Below are 16,506 nucleotides of genomic sequence, written 5' to 3'. Positions count from 1 at the left end.
AACAGATGGGTGGTGTTTCAATGTAAAATATGTGGGCAATTAGTCTGTTGCTAGGAAAATTATTTATTTTGAGGACATCAATACTTAGGATGAGGCAATTAATGATTTCATCACATTCCAGATACGAGACCAGTATAGTCAGAGCAGTGTTTTTTCCAAAGCTGAGATATTCTCTCAAACAGGTGGGAGCCACAGAGGCATTTCAGCAGAACTCACTAATAAAGTACACGGGATTTTCTCTGGCAAATCACCTCACTTGTAGATTCCAAGTGATTTTGTTCTTTGCCCTTTTCCGATCCAGGAAGTTCTTGCTTATAGTTTTTTCCATTCCTATTGCACACAGGTAGCATGTGCATACTGTGTACTCAGTGCATGTGCTGCTTTATTTTTCCTGCCATATGACTGAGAACAATGAGTCAGTAGACATTAAATAGCTGTTAAAATAGCAAGGGTGACACAGCACGTAATTAATGGCAATACAACAGCAACCGAGCAATAAACTGTACTAATAAACTTATCTACTGGTATAAAACTTTGGCAGGCATAGCTATGAAAACTGATACTTTTATTATGCCTTATGGTCTTTTTCATTTTTCCTATCAGCTAACTAACCCATGTTCCAGTAGAGACCATAAGAAAATTAAGAAATAAGAAATGAAATGTGCATATATATATATATATATATACACACACACATTTACACATATATAAAGCCCCATTAGAGTTTCAGAAACAACCCGAGTAAAACCCGTATTATCATAATTTTGCCTGAATGTTCTTCTCCCAACCTTGTATCATCCAACGGTGGTAACATTGCATTAATGGGACCAAATGGGAGGAGGACAAGTACTTTGAAGGACCGAATTAGTCGTTGCATGAACTAGACAATTTAGAGAAATGGGTGGAAAAAACACAGCAAAACCAATAAAGAATAATTTATACATTGTTGAAGAGCAAATTAGGTATCAGCAAGCAGAATTATGGCAAGAGAATCAATGTCATTAAGCTGTTGGGAGGGGGAAAGTCATTTTGAGTTATTTTAATGGAAATATGTGCAGTAAAACATGTGAGATACATACACAGTCATCACTGCTGGTAGAGCAGCCTGCAGTTAACAGCAGTTGAGCCCTTCACTTAAAGGCAGATGTAAACAAAATGGAGAGATTTCAGAGTATAGAAGAAACAAGCCCCTTAAAATATGACCTTCCAAGTGGAGAGCATTGACTTGTTTAGTCTAGAAAAGAGAAGTTTTGGGGAAAGATATAAGAAGAGCCGTAAACACGAAGCATAAACACAGACAAACCTCACGGCCAGGAATACAAACTGGGTGCTGGCTCTCCCGGGGCAGTGTCCTGCTGCTGGAGCTTCCTCATTCCTCTGCCTCATTCAGCTTCATCTTTCAGCCAGGAACAAAGCTTCTGGAGCCAGTGGCTCCAACCACTCCTCCAGGCCAGTGGGTTGGTGCTTAGTCACTCCTAGACAGCCACTTCAGCCCTCAGGAGACTCTGAAAGGAATTGAAACTGACTGCCAAGGAGGGAAACGCTGAGCTTGCCCAGACCTGTGTGGCTGCACAGGCCTGCTCTGAGACACGCTGCTGTCCTCGAGCACCAGGGAGCAGTCTGGCATGTGAGCACACTTGACAAGTTGCCGTCGCCTGACTGAAGTCACTGAGGAAAAAATTAACTTGCCTTTATAGACTATGTTTTATTTGGTTACTATCCATTGAGGGCAAATGTCCTGGATAGGAATGCTGCTGCAGTGTCACCTCCTTATTCGTCTGTCAGCGGGAGATGGGTTTGGATGTTGTCCAGGCAGAAAGCTGCCACCAGGCTGGGCAAGCCCCGCTGCACGAAGCTCAGAGCAGCCCTTGGCTCCCTGCATGAGCACCCTGGGGCCAGCAGTGTCCCCAAAGGGACACCCGTGCAGCCGGCAACACGGCATGACCCTCACACAGGGCACAGAAAGTAGATGGAGCCCCTACCCTGTGCACAAGGGCTCTGCTCCTGCAAAAAAGAGGGATCTGCTCGTGTGAGAGGCCAAAAGCACTCAGGCAACTTGTGGAAAATAGAGCTGCCTTCTCCCTCTCACCTTCTCCTTCATTACTGATCATTTACAGCTCCTGCTTTTTTATTTTTCATGTTCTTGGGTGACCTGAAGGACCCAGCCTGGCAGGGAGCCTAATGCCCTAGGCCTGTGTGTGGCTAACGACTGTAATCATTTTATGTAGGGCTTGATGGGGACAGCTTGAGCTGTGCCCAACCAGGATGGGCCCAGCAGAAACAGCACTCCTGGGCTGGAGAAAGCTGGTGGCTGCTGGGTCTGTAGCTTGAATTGTTATCGCTTTCAAAAGTAAACGAGGTTTTAATCTCTCTTCAGAAAAAAAACGCTTGTGGTTTGTGGCAAAGCTCTTCCAGAGGGCGGGACTACTCCTGCAACGGCCTTCGTGCCCCAGGTGGGATCCGGGAGCTGCCGGACGGCAGCAGGTCCCGGGGGGCTGCTCTGCACTGGCCTGCTATAGCTGATGCTGCAGCGGGGGCTGAGAGCTCCCACGTCTCACCTGCCCGATACACTGACTGCACATATCTATACTGACTGTATACACATATACAAACTTTCTGCTGATCATCAGATTGCCCAGAGTGTGCTAGAACAACACGTGCAAAGCTGCTCAGCTGGTTTATACTCACAACAGCTCATAATCCAACGGATTTTTTTCGCAGGGTTCACTTAAAATCACATCTTCTTTAGGGGTACTTTAAAGGACATGAGTATATCCGTTTCCAAGGAACTTCTCATGGAGAAAAAGGGAATGTTTGGGCCTCTACTAGAATAATATTTACAGCAATATCATGGAGAATGATGAAGCTTGACATGAATAATGTATCGGTATAGGATGTGGGTAGCAAGTAACTAATTAACAGGAGTACTTCAGCAACCTAGTCAACTCCCACTGAAATCAGTGGTTAAAATAGCTGTCAATCTAAATGCATTTTGTAAACGTCCACCTCAAATTTATTCATTGATTTTTTGACCTATCCCAAGACTTACATCAGACTCCATGGTCAAAGATACATAGTTTTGGGTTTTTATTTTTTTTTCCTGCCTTTTTTGAGTTTTTTGAGTGCGGTGATGGAGAGGGTCGAAGTGACCCAGGCAATGGTGCCCAGCTGATGCAGTTAGCTCATCTGCCCTTGTGGCTTTGCTACCTGTCCCATACGAGAAGTCCATCATAATGGGACAATCAGAATTGCAAAGTCCCCACAGTCCCAGCCCCCGCACTGATTCCTGGACCCCCGAGGGTGCCCAAGGCTGCAGCTTCCCCTGTGCTGCCAGTGGCTCCTGCTGCTCCCTCCTGAGAGCCCCAAGAGCCACAGAGTTCCTACTGAGCCCCTTGTCATCATACAAGTTAAGTGGTGTGTGTGTCACTAACCAAATCCCCACAATTATCCCCTGTGGGGGTTTCTTTCAGTCCCTCCTTTTGTCCACATTATTCATTCTCAACTCACTTCCACTCCCATCTTTTGTTTTGACCAAGAATTCTATTTTCCTCCAGTTCCTACTGAGCTCTACACTCTATTAATCCCTGCCCTTTTCTCAGAGCTGAACTGCTGGAATATGTTTTACCATTTTAAACAATGTTGGAAAGAAGCAATGAAATGAATTACTGACCTTCTGAATGGTTCATGCTAAAATGTACACAAGAAATTAAAACCAGCTTCAGTTCATACATTTCAATACAACCATTGACAAGTTAGTTTAACATAATCCCCAGTGTGTGAAACATTTGAAATAATTTATATCTCTGCGGAGTTTCTAGCAGCGAGTCCTTACACTGCCATTCCCTGGCATGTTTTAAGCTTTCTCCTCCCCCTTCTCTTTGCGTGGGGTGTGCCTGCAATATGTGCATGCAGTTACAGCAATATAGGTTTTATTCGTAATAAAGCATCCCAGAATTTCAGTACATCAAGGATGACACAACACCTGCATGAGCTAATTCCACCTATGTTCCAGCACAATGTATGGATGCCCATGTTCAGTAAAAAAAATAAAGCATAAACAGATCTATTGCTTATGATTTCACAAGGGACCAACTGAAAGGAGGTGTCTTTCTCAATGGATCTCCAGCTACCGCATTTGAGATAAAATAGTCAAATCCAGGAGCATCCTACATGAAATTTGATGTACTTGGCCTATTTAATCTATCCACTTGAAATTGTTACTTCCTTCAAAATCCTTTTTTTTTTTTACAACCTATTATGAAGACCACTATTATAACAAACTTCTGATTTAAAATGAAAAACGTGCCAAAGTGCCAAGTAAACATTTTAAGGCTTTCACAATAAGTGGGGACAGTATTTTGGAAAGTTGCTTTCAAACCCTTTCAAAATACTTTTTCCCAACAGTGCTAGACAGGAAAGTAAAATCTCAAAAACTCTGTGAGATGAACGAAATATTTTCTGCTGGGCACAAGTGAGACATAGTTGTGGTGGGAAACATTTATAAGTCAAGTACCAAAAGATAAGATCAACGGAAAGATTTAATTACTAATTCCTGATTATTCACAAGGAAGCTGATCCCTACATCCCCTGCACATCCTTACATGCCGAATAGCAGCAGCAGGTTGCTTGCCAGGCCAACGCTCAGGTCTCCGTGGTCGGGCTGACAGCGGTGCTTCTCCAACAGCATTGGTAACACAACTGTCCCCCTTTCAGAAACAAACATTTGTGCAATGGTGTGTTTTGGAGCGTACATTAAACATAAAGTATTTTTACTTTTACCCAACTGGCACATGCCTGTGTATGCAGTCTGTTGGACTACACCCCTTAAAAGATAAAAACCTGACGACTACTTTTCAGGCTATAAAAACGACAGGTATGAAAATACATTCAGGCTATAAAAACGGCAGCTATGGCTTCTTCACTGTAATTTCGGAGCCCAGGAAGCCTGGAGAGCTGAGCATGGCCCAGGAAAGCAGGGTGGCAGCAGGAGGCTGGAGAGCACCGACATTTCTGCCCCCATCCCTGCGTCACCTATTAGTCACCTGCTGCCGGTCCCCTCGCTGGCCCGGGAAGCTGGGGAGGCAGATGCGGTTTCTGCAGTCACTTAAATCCGACTTCTCACCACAGACCCCGGCCCCGCGTACAGAGCGGCGGCCGCTACCTCAGGCGGAGGCGCCGCAACCGCTGGGCCCTTTGCGGGGGGTGGGGGGGAGTGTGGAGCGCTCACACGGCGGCCCCGCGGCATTCTGGGACTTGTAGGCGGCGGGCGCAGCGCGCCCGGCGGGGGCTGCGGGCCGAGAACTACGAGTCCCGGCGGCGCCCGCGCCCGCCCGGCGGGAGGTGGGCGGGGGGCGGCCCCGCCGCCCGCGCCGCGGCGCTCACCTTGGGCGGGCGTGAGGGAGGCGGCGCGCGGGGCGCTCGCTGTGGGCTGGGCCGGGCGCGGAACGTGGTCGTGCGCGCGTGGGTGAGCGGCTCTCCCGGCCTCCTCGGTACCGGCTCCCTGCGCTCGCCGCGGGCTCCGAGGCGGTTTGTGGAGCGGGGGGGTAGCGCGGCCGCCGCGCTGTGAGGGGCTGCGAAGCCTCCTGCCGGTGTGCGCTGTGGCCCTGCTTGGTGCCTTCAGCCCAGCGAGCCTCAAAACCTCCCTGAAATCTCCACTGATTGTTTTTTTTTTCCACACATTTTTCAGGCAAGGAAGGGCTGTGGTTATCCCCGGGTCTCTTTTCGGCTCCTGGTTCACCAGCCGCGGAAGCGATTTGAGCCCCGAAGGAGGGACCGGTGAGAGGAGGAAAAGCCACCCCGGAAAGTAAGTACCAACGCTGGGACCTGCTGTGCTCCTGCCCGCGCTGCTGCTGCCGCGAAACCTTTAAGCGTCCAACACCAGAACGCGATCGAAAACTTGTCAGGATGCTCCAAAACTTTGGATAATGTAAATGGCTCTTGCCATTTCTAGGCATTCCAGTCATGAGAAAAAGTTTATAGCTTCTACTGCCGTTATTAAATGATGAGTTGGCAGAACGTGCGTTTGTAATTCCATGTAGCTACCACGGTCACAGACTTGGGTTGGATGGGGAAAACTTTACGAGGCAGTCTGGGCTTTTTTTTTTTTTTTTCTCCTTCCCCAGAGTTTTCTCTAAGAAAGATTAAAATCACCAGAGAGGGTTTTAGAAATGTCTTATACTGAATGTTTAATAGAGTGTGCTCTGCATTAGCAGATGTTTTAGTTTATATTACAGATTTACATACGTAATCTGCTACCTTACTAGCTGTTGTGCTGCTTCAAGTTGTGCAGTTAACTGCCTTAGTTTTTGCACATGTGAAATGCCCTGTGTTGGCTCTGGGAGGATCAGCCATCACGCTGACCATCTTCAGATGGTAGTAATCACACTTTGCAGCACTTGTGTAAGCAATCCCTGAGGGCTTGATAGCTGTTCCAGTACCACATTTAGCAGCATCCCTAAACTGGGCTGTTTTACGAGTTGTCTTGCAATGCACTATGAAATAGCTCTGAAATGAAATGGGGGCTTGCCCAGGCAAAGCAGCTGTTGGTAACTGATAAAACATATGCATTTAGGAGAGGGTATACCCCCTCGTTTAGACTTGGTGTTTTTTAACTCACCTGTCTAGAGTCAAAAACTTCATTACACTTAAATATGTTTGTGGTGGGGAACTCGGGCAGTGTTTCAGTGAAGAAAAGCAACAAGTCTAATGAGAAAGGGTCTGATCCTGCTTCCAGTGTTGGACTCTGATCACTGAGCCCTACTGTTCCTGCCTGAGTAGTCTGTCCTCAGTTGACTGTGTTTATGTTTTGGTTGTATGGAACAACCTGCTGTGTATAAGGTAACAGTTTGCTTAAAGGCTAATATGCTTGCAGAGGTTAAGGTTGCCATTTGCTTGGAGTTTATAGTCCATTGTTGTAGTTCAGATAGTGTTTTTTAGCACACTGCTCTTCAGAGCTGGGACAGTGTCCTCTAGGATCTGTCCTAGTGCTTCTAGAGCTTAAATAATTCAAAAGCTTATGGGATTTTTTTTTTTATTATTTAGCTTTACACTAAAACCATATGATACGGGTACATAAATCTAGCACAAGGTTTTGACATCATTGTTCTTTCGCTAATAATATAAGAAAAAAAGACAAAAAGTGTGTGTATTTATTTGCATTAATTATTGCTGTTTTAGTATGCCACCTCATTATCTAAAACTATTATTTATTTGAACTGGAGCTTTATCTTCTAAATGTGACTGAATATTTGCTGTAGTTTGTAGGTTGCCTGGAGAAGCACAGCATCTCTCGGCCATTTGGCAGACCATTTGCTTAAGCAATTTCTGTAGTTACAAAGCCATTCTTGACTCTAAGGCCTGTTGCCTTTTTTTTTTTTTTTTTTTTTTTTTTTTTTTTTTTTTTTTTGTCACCAGGAAGTTTTCCGCTGGGGAGTAGAAGCCTCCATTCTAGTCCCTTTTTGTTTCATGTTTTCTCTACCCTAGCCAGGCCATCCTAGCCAAGCTGATTCGCTCAGCTTTGACTTCAACTTTGCCGGTTGTTACCAAGCTAGGGATCATAACTCCCAGGTTTGCAGCAGCAGCTACAAACAGTGCTGAAGGAATTGGGCTGCAACTGAATAATTTGGGTAAATAAATAGATGTAAACGGTGTCTGATATAATAGGCAGTTATTACATCAGATTTAATATATTTCTGCCACCTAGTCCCCAAGACGACTGAAGCATTTACATTATGCATTTGCTTAGGTAACTTTCTTGTCAACTTCTTAATGATAAGCAGACAATTTCTTAAAGTATTTGGCTCATCTGGTAGAGTCAGAGTCAACCTTTAGTTGAATAATGGAAGGACAGTGGATTCCAGGGAATAAGAAAATGATGATGGCTCTGTATTTGAGGATGTATAGATGCAGATTTGATGCTTTAAATCAATATATCCTAGGAAAGTCATGTGTTATTTTAGATGTCTGTTCATTCTTCATGCACTAACGTTAGCGTGCAGGGAGAGCCCAAGCTCTTTCCCATTTACTGATTAAAGCATCTTCTGCCAACCTAAACAGGTTGCTTGACTTAATACAAGGCTCAGAATTTTTCACAGGCACCAACATTGCTTGGTACTAGCCAAATACCTCTGAATGTCTTTGTATAAAGAACTTTTTGCTGGCATCTATCCATCATCCAGCATTTACTTCCTTCCAAGTCTAGTTCAGATGAACTGCTGACTACTAATTTTTCTTACATTTTATTGCTGATAGAAGCTTTCCATAGAACTGTTTTTCTAAAACCTGTGTTGTTCTATCCCATGTTTTGGTAGATCTGTAACTTTCGGAGCAAGAGCACCATGCTAAAGCTAAAAATCTTCAAGCTTTGCTTCAGTATGTTGTACTGTTTTTTTTTTTTTTTTCCAGTTAAATGTAATTGAAATAAATACTTTTTTTTTTATCTTGGTGTGTTTCCTGTTAGTCAGCAAAATGTTGTCCGGTTAGATCGTCAACTCTCTTGACAGTGTTTCTAGTAGTGCTACAGGACCTGCTACTACTGCTGTTTTTAAGTAGTTGTATATAGCTTTTTATTCTTCAGAAGTGTTCAGCAGCAGAAAAATCCAGGTTGCCCAGTTATTTTACATTTGTCCATGTAATGCCAATGTCTCTCTTTACCTATAGCTATGTCAAGTATCTCCATGGGATCCCCGCTATGAGGGTAGGACTGTAAGCTGGTGCAGGCTAATAAGTATTCTTTACAAGTCAATTACATTAAGAGGATCTCGGTATTATTAGTGATTATAGGAATATGTATTTTAATTATTGCCCTATGCAGCAACTCAAACTACTATTCTGTAAAACCTGTATTAACTGTGTCTTTCATTTTGTGTAGTAGCAAGCTAGGAAGACCTCCTATGTGACGGACAATATTATGATTTTCTGGGCAAGTTTTTTGACAATTCATCTATGCTTCCACTAACTGGGTATAATCTGTCTTTCTCCAGCCTTCACTGAAGAATTCTTGCCAGTTTTGCCTCAGGCTTCATAGTTTTGCTGACCTGCTTTGACTGTTGCCCCCTCCTTTACATGTCCAATTTTGTTTGGATTCTTTGTGTGTATTTTAAACTGATTATTAGGTATTAATCTGTTAGTCTAAAACCTATGATTTTGGCATTTAGGCTGGGCTAGAGCTAATGTTAAGTTGTTTGTGTTCATTTATTTCCTCAAAATCAGAAAAGAACTCTTATAACTAACATGGAAAAAACTTCCTGATCCAAATCAGATTGCAGTGTCTCTCATCTGAGACATCCTTGTTGGAGTCCAACATAGTAGGACTAGATCAAACTAAGGATTGAGCTGGTTAGTTACAAATTTTGGGCACCTTGCTTATGTAGCAGAGTTCAAATACCTGTGTACCAAGCAGGAGAAAGCCTGGATCTGTTTCTGAGGAATTCAATAGACAGTGCATGGTGTGCTCCTGTGAGGGAGATCTGAGCTCAGGCATATCCGAGAGGCACATCCTGAAAAGCCAGGATACCCTGGCATATTCTGAAAAGCCAGGAATAGAACCACAGATCCTTTCATAGGTGCAGGCAACACTGGTGTCTTCTTTAAACACTGAAATTTTGCTGCTTTCATATCTTTATGGCAAAATGTCGTTAAAGTCCTTTCCAGGGAAAAGAGGACCTGAGTTCAACTACTTCTTCAGCCTATTGGGGTTTAACTGTGCATCTCCCCCTCTTTCTTGTGTATTGTGTTTTCAGTTCTGAGATGTATGTGTGTGGATGTTTTTGCTTCCTGGCATCATCTTTAAAGTTGATGCTGATTTTCTTGTTTACTATGGTATTGCAATGCTGTGGATGTAGCTATGCTTTTATCAATGTATCTGAACAGATTATCAGAGTCTCAATTTACTGCAGATACAGGGAGTCTGAATTGTTTTTTTTTTTTTTCCCTAGTTTCTGGTGATTTTTTTTTAATAGGCCTGTTTTTGGGGAAAAAAGGCTCTTGCAAGAAGTCAGACCAAAAATAACACACTGAGCCTTTCTTCATTTCAGTTGATGAACCTCAACCAAGGTGTCCTTGTTGCTCTTATTGTTTTTGGATGTTGCAACCTATTTCAGTGTTACCTGTAGCAGGAATACATTTGTGTTGGGGTGTTCTGCCAAGCACACTGAGGAGTGTCAATTAGACATCTACATCTGCACAGTCCTGTTGTCACTCACACAGCTGAGTTCAATCTTTATGAATTCTGTATGTGTGATATGTTAGTAGATGCCTTCCCAGCTTGTGAGCGACTTTGTTGCGTCTTTGGCTGGTGATAACTGCAAAAATGTGAAGCCATAAGGTGAGTCTGCAAACAGAGCAGATGTCTGGAGTGAAACACTTATTCAGAAAGCTTTTCTGCATCTTACTCTGCCTGCTGCGAGTGTTAATTATTTCCAGGAAAAAGCAGTTAGTTTGCTGTACGCTCATGGCCTGTATGTGCACCCTTGGCATCAGGATGTTGAGGAAGCTCGTTCCCACTGGCTGGCAATCGACTGCAGAACAGGAGACACCACCCTTAAGTATACAAGGAGACAGGAAGACGCTATCACTTGGATAACATAATCTTAACCAAACAGCAGTGCATGAATGAGGGCAGGCACAGTCACAAGTCAGGTCCCACTCTCTCCTTACAGGAAAGTTGAACCTCTGTCTCCAAGTAAGCAGGAAGTTATAGCTTGGATAAATAGTTATCCTTACAACTTTCCTGGAGGATATCTGCCCGACATTCTCTGGTGGTCTAGGCAGAGATGATGGTTCTTCAGGTGTTGCCTCAAGCATGGCAGTGCTTGGCAGTGTAGCAAATCCTTCCTGAAACTGCTAGGAGGAAACCCTGCTAGAGGATTCTTGGAGAGGTTTCCCAACCTCTTAGTAGTTAGGGTAAGTAGATCATGGCTTGTTTTCAGGACTGAAACCAGAATAGAAACTTGAGTCTCATCCTAAACCCCTTCATTTCCCCTTTTCCTCAGTCATTTTTCCCATGCTGTGGTTCACTATCCCTCAGCTGCCCCTATGACTTGAGGGGTTTGCACTATAATATGATCTGGAAGTGATTCTGGAGTCACTCGCTCACTGGAGTGATTCTGTTTATAAATAACAGCCTTCTGCTTTTTTTTTTTTTTTTTTTTTTTTTTTTTTCCTCCCCTCCAAGGTTTATTTTTAGCGTGATGCAGCCCCTTGAGAGAGTGTGGTGTGCGTAAACAGGGTTGATGAAACCATTTGTGGTATGGAGGGGTAAGAATCTTAGGTGGTTTCAATACTAAATAAAATGGATCGTGTAATGACTCCCTTCTGCTTGGCCAGATGCTGATTTGGTGTCTGATTGGTTCATTTTGAAGAAAATTGGCACAACAAAGTGCCACAAGGGCTTAGATATTTTGAGCCACATATTGTACAAATGTCCAGCTGCTGGAGGTCATTGGTTCACTAAGGACACATGGATTTCTGGGTTAGCTTCTCAAATATGTGGTGATCTTGATTAATGTTCCCTGGTCTGGAGGTCGGATCTCTACAGTGAAGGCCTCTCCTAGTCTTGGACTAGGTTGTGTCTGGGGAAATGAGCAGCTAGCTAATGATTGCCTGTCCCTGCAGCACATAAAGGGCTTTACACCCTGATTTGTCTGGCTGAGCATGACAGAAGGGTCATCAGCTGTGGTACCATAACTGTTATCTTATCTGAGTCCATTATCTCTAGCTACTGCTTTTTGAGCTGCAAAGAAATGTTGTGATAGGGGTAGGAATAGCAGATTCAGGCTCAAGGTCACTAAAGCCATAAAAAAACAGGAATATGAATAATCCAATTTCCGTAGGTTGTCATGGTTATAAAAGCATGTATACTGGAAACAGAGGCCATCTCTTATCTGTCTGGCAGAAGGGGAGACCAGAATGAGCTAGTATTCAGTTTGTATTTGAATGTTCACAGTGTCCCTCCACATCGTGGGCCAAATAAATTTTCTGTCTGTATCTTGGTGTAGATGGCACCAAAAATCATAGTGAGCTACCGGAATTGGTGTAGGTGGCTTGTCAGTCCTATTTTATTGTCCAAAACTAGGAAGAGAAAGTACTGAATTACTAATGATGCTGTTGTAAAGTGATTACTTCATTTTGTTTAACACCTTTGATTTGATAACAGCGGTAAAGACATAAGAAAAGGCTTTTATCAGTCAGATAAAGAATCTGCCAAGAGTCAGATAAAGGATCACCAAGATTTAAGTCTCTTCCATTCAACCCTTAACTACTTCAGCTCAACTCTTATCTGGCTGATAAAGTTAATGGCAGTGTTTCTTATAGCTTACTAATTTTAATACTTGCTGCTAAGTTCAAAGGTTGTCCAAGAGCAATATTGTGCTGTTAATTCAGACCCACAAATGCCCAAGGATCCACTCTCCTCTTGGACAGGTCAGTAATAGTTCTTGGAAATGAAAGCAGAAATGAAAAAGGCTGCTCTTGTTCTTGAGGGATGGACGAGGCTGAATTTCCAAGCCTTGGATATCTTTGCTATGTAAAGATTTTTCAGAAAACACTCGCAGACACTGCCAAACATGACAAAATGCTGCTTATCCTGTGCTCTGTAGAGTCATATATTGCCTGTTGTAAGACAAGCTTCCCGGCCCTTTTTGTTCTCCTCTTGTTTTGCAAAAGAGATGGGTGATATTAGAGATGTTCATCTTTGTATTGTCTGTTGCTTAGTATTCAGAATGATCATCAGCGTATGGGGGACTGTTAAAATGAACTTACTAGCATGGCATGTAATCCAGCAAATGATGCATCCAGTTGTAGTTGTTGAGTAGATTTAGGATCTCTTTTAAATGCATATTCAAAATTACTTATGCATATTCAAAATTACTATGTCAGCTTGGGCCCACTGCTGCCTGTCCTGTCACTGGGCATCAGTGAGAAGCATCTAGCTCCATCTCCTTTATTCCCTCCCTTCAGATTTTTATACCCTTTGGTAAGATTTCCCTTCTGCCTTCTCATCTCCATGCCAAACAGTCCCAGTTTCCTCAGCATCTCCTCATAGGAGAGCTGCTCCAGGCCCTTACTCATCTTCACAGCCTTTCCCTGGGCTTGCTCCACAGTGACGATGTCTGTCTTGTGCTAGGAAACCTGGAACTGGACCCAGTGTCCTGGATGTGGCCTCCCCAGTGCTGAGCAGAGGGGAAGGATCCGTTCCTTCAGCCTGCTGACAATACTCTGCCTAATGCAGCCCAAGATGCTGCTTGGCCACAAGGTCACATTGCTGGTTTATTGTCCCCCAGGACTCCCAGGTCCTTCTCTGCAAAGCTGCATTCCAGCTAGCCTGTCCCCAGTCTGTTCTGATTCCAGGGCTAGTTCCTCCCTGGGTGCCAGACTTTGTATTTTCCTGGATTGAACTCTGAGGTTCCTGTCTGCCTGTTTCTCCAGTGTACCATATGCAGACTTGCTGAGGGTGTCCTCTGTCCCCTCATCTAGGTCATTAGTGAAGATGTTAAACAGCATTTGTCCCCAGTACCAACCCTGAGTTGCACTACCCATAACTCGCCTTCAGCTGGACTTTGAGCTGCTGCTGACTTGGAGCCTGACATTTCAGGCTTGTTTTCACCCCCCCATTCACTTACCTAGCCTCTACTACTTTGTTAGCTTGACCTCACAAAGTGATTAAAAAATCTTTTTAAAGTCTGTTACTTTCTTTCTGTGAAGCTACACGTGTGCTGTGAATTCTGCTCTTCTTGAGAGACTAATGTAAACAGTTGAGTTTACTGTGTGCACTCCCTGCCTGGCCACCAAGGGGGTCTGTGGCTGTTAAATCCTGCTCGTGGTTCTTAGGAATTTGTCTCCTCCAGCTTCACTGAGCAGGAGTTAATACATTTGTATTTGTGGGTAGCTCTGTGTCTGTAATGGGCACAGGTTAGGAAGGGGTGTTAGCAGTCAGCTAGACATCGGTATAAAAAATCAAGCATAAAGAAGCTTTGAAGTCATTGCTCTAAATGCAAAATAATATTTAAGTGATAATAGGAGGCTGAGGGGAAAAACACAGGGCTGTGTTAGATGGGAATTGCTGGTTGAATGATCCTGTTCTGATGCTGACTGCATCAAAACCTGCAGACCGGAGAAAAAGCTGTGTAATATAGTAATGCTAAGAGATGCTAGCATCACAAAGTATTCAGGCTTCTCAGTGAGCTGAAACCATGTCAAAAATGCAAGAAAAGCTTAAAAAGTGTTTCAGGAATGCAAAGGTAACATAACTAGATAGTTAGCTATAACAACACCCTTGACATAATACTGTTCTTGCAAAAAAGTTTTAGAAAAGTTTATTTCATGGGATAATCTTGAATATGATGTAAAGAAAAAAATAAATTTGGGTAAAAATATCCCTTTCTGACTATCTGACAAAATGTGGCTTACAAACTGATGAGAACTGACGAGATGCTAAACCATATCCCTTATAAAAGGGAAAGAACCATAAGCCCTGGGTTGGGTGGAAAATTCCAGCACCTTTGTCAGCCTGAAGAGCTATGTAGTAATGGGGATATTTTGATGCTGAGCAGAGTGTATTTGCTAAGTCAGGGTGCTGAACCAATAACAGTAAGCTTTGTTTAAGTGTTTAGCTGATAATTTATTTATTTTTTGTGCAATTACCCATTTCTAGGAAAGTATTGATATACAGCTAAAAATTGAGCACCTCTGGGTCAACTGTTATGGTTAAGGCAAATATATTTTTAAGTGCCTTTCTGGACTTGAGCCTAAGAGCTGTGCTCAAAATTATGGCTCTATTTCCTGTGACTTCAAAAGATCAAGCTGTAAGTAGTATCTCTAGATTAGAATAACTGTGGCAAGATTCAGTTTAAATATATGTATTTGTCATTATTTAATTCCCAGCATGTTAAAAATATGTTAGTATGTTTACTTCCTTTTTTTCCCCTGAAAAAATGACTGTATCCGTTGAGTCAGACCCTTCCAAACATTTCGCAAGTTGAAGTTTCTTGCTTGTTTTCAAGTTTCCTCTCCAAGAAGGCCTAGCAAATCAGTCAAAAAGAGGAGAATATTTTGAGCACACTCACACACAGCATATCAGTTCTAATGACTTGTGTCTGTGCATGGTTATTGTGGAAGCATTTTGGCCAGTTCCTGTTCTGATTCCTGGAGTGAAGGACATTGGTGGGAAGCGGCGGGTTGAAGGGGCTGCGTTCCCCTCCCTGGGGCGGGTTCAGGACTGCGATCAGCAGTAAGTGGCACAACCATTGAAAGGGTAAATGTTGGAAAGTTAGGATATTTGCCTCCTTGAGATGCTGTCTGGTAAAAAGCTCTCAGAGGGAGGGAGAATAACACTTGTAGGAAGCAACTGGCTGTCTAGGGGGGAAAAAAAGTAGTGGCTTTATCAGTGTTAAAATAGGAATTCTGTCTTCTGGAGATCGATGTGACAGTTTTAAGTAAGCAGGAAGTAGTCAGCAATAAAGTAATCTCCCTTAGATACTGAGATCTCTTTTTAAAAATGAGGAGGGAGATAGCAGATAATCATTAATATAACCTCCCAATTTTGTGTTTCTGTAATTACTTAGAGTAAATAATGTAAATGCTTTCTTTACCTAAGAGAAGCATAAAAATAATGACTCCTGCCATTATTTAATAAAGGTCATGAGTATGACTTACTGTTGTCACACAGGCTAAGCAGTGCATTTAAATTCCTTTCACCGTACTTGTATCCAGCTTGTCAAAAGTTGCTCTCTAGAAGGAAATGCCAAACCAGAGGTTCAAAAATAACATTTGGTGATGAAACTTTTTGTATATGGCCAGGTTTTCCAAAGGAGACTGTGAACTTCTGCCTTCCTTCTGCTCACTGAGCTCAACTATGGAATATGCTGAAGAAGATGAAGCCTGTCTTGAGCAGGCCCAGAAGTATCATGTGGAGAGACCAATATATAACCAAGAGCTCTTGGAAGGGCAGCTGCACAGACGGGAAAGAACACCTCAGACTTTTGGACAGAGGGTGGCCCATTCTTGTCGGTATGGTTTTGGGTCTCAATCTTTATTTTGTCTTAGTTGACAAAATGCTTAGCATCACAGTGGTAATACTTAGTTGATTCATATGCATATCTGGTAATTCCCTTGTAGTAACTTAAAAGATAAAAATAGTGGGTCTAGTTTGTTTATTCAGCAAGTTTGTAATAAACTTTTAAAGTGTTTTTAATATGCGATATTACATAGCAGTATTACACAGCGTTGTATAAATTAGTTGGCAGGTTAGTGTCAGTTTAGTCACCTGACACATGAGTTCATAAGCCTTGAAAACAAGAGCCAGAAAAATATTTGCCCCTTTTATGTGGAAATATATATGGCCAAATTTGTTTCACATGATCCTTTCTCAGAGGCACAATGGGAACATATGACTGCTGTGTAGAGATCAAAATTATTAGCCGAATAAGGATTTCAGAGATGCTCTGTTATTCTAACTAATTGCCTTGGAATCTAAATAACCTCTGGTTAGACAGGAAATAATATTTCAAA

The 16,506-nt window shown here is 42.9% G+C and overlaps 1 protein-coding gene and 1 long non-coding RNA gene across 2 annotated transcripts in view; one reads left to right on the top strand and one right to left on the bottom strand.

Moving 5' to 3' along the window:
• Positions 1–237: 237 nt before the first annotated feature.
• Positions 238–5,062, bottom strand: LOC148592892 (uncharacterized). Its single transcript, XR_015913859.1, has 3 exons — positions 5,032–5,062; positions 1,304–1,505; positions 238–434 (listed from the first exon to the last, which is right to left on the bottom strand). It is a non-coding gene; the product is annotated as an uncharacterized LOC148592892 (long non-coding RNA).
• Positions 5,063–5,667: 605 nt separating this feature from the next.
• Positions 5,668–16,506, top strand: part of SLC26A5 (solute carrier family 26 member 5) — a 30,077-nt gene continuing 19,238 nt past the window's right edge. Inside the window, 2 exon segments of the mRNA XM_088533253.1 lie at positions 5,668–5,803; positions 15,796–16,005. Coding sequence (XP_088389379.1) covers positions 15,851–16,005 — 155 coding nt within the window. The 5' untranslated portion in view covers positions 5,668–5,803; positions 15,796–15,850.

This window comes from Tinamus guttatus, unplaced genomic scaffold, assembly GCF_059628265.1.
Source record: "Tinamus guttatus ecotype Peru unplaced genomic scaffold, ASM5962826v1 Tinamus_guttatus_pri_ptg000489l, whole genome shotgun sequence".
Taxonomy (NCBI): domain Eukaryota; kingdom Metazoa; phylum Chordata; class Aves; order Tinamiformes; family Tinamidae; genus Tinamus; species Tinamus guttatus.
Note: the sequence above shows the minus strand (reverse complement) of the source record. Positions and strands in the feature narration are given on the sequence as shown.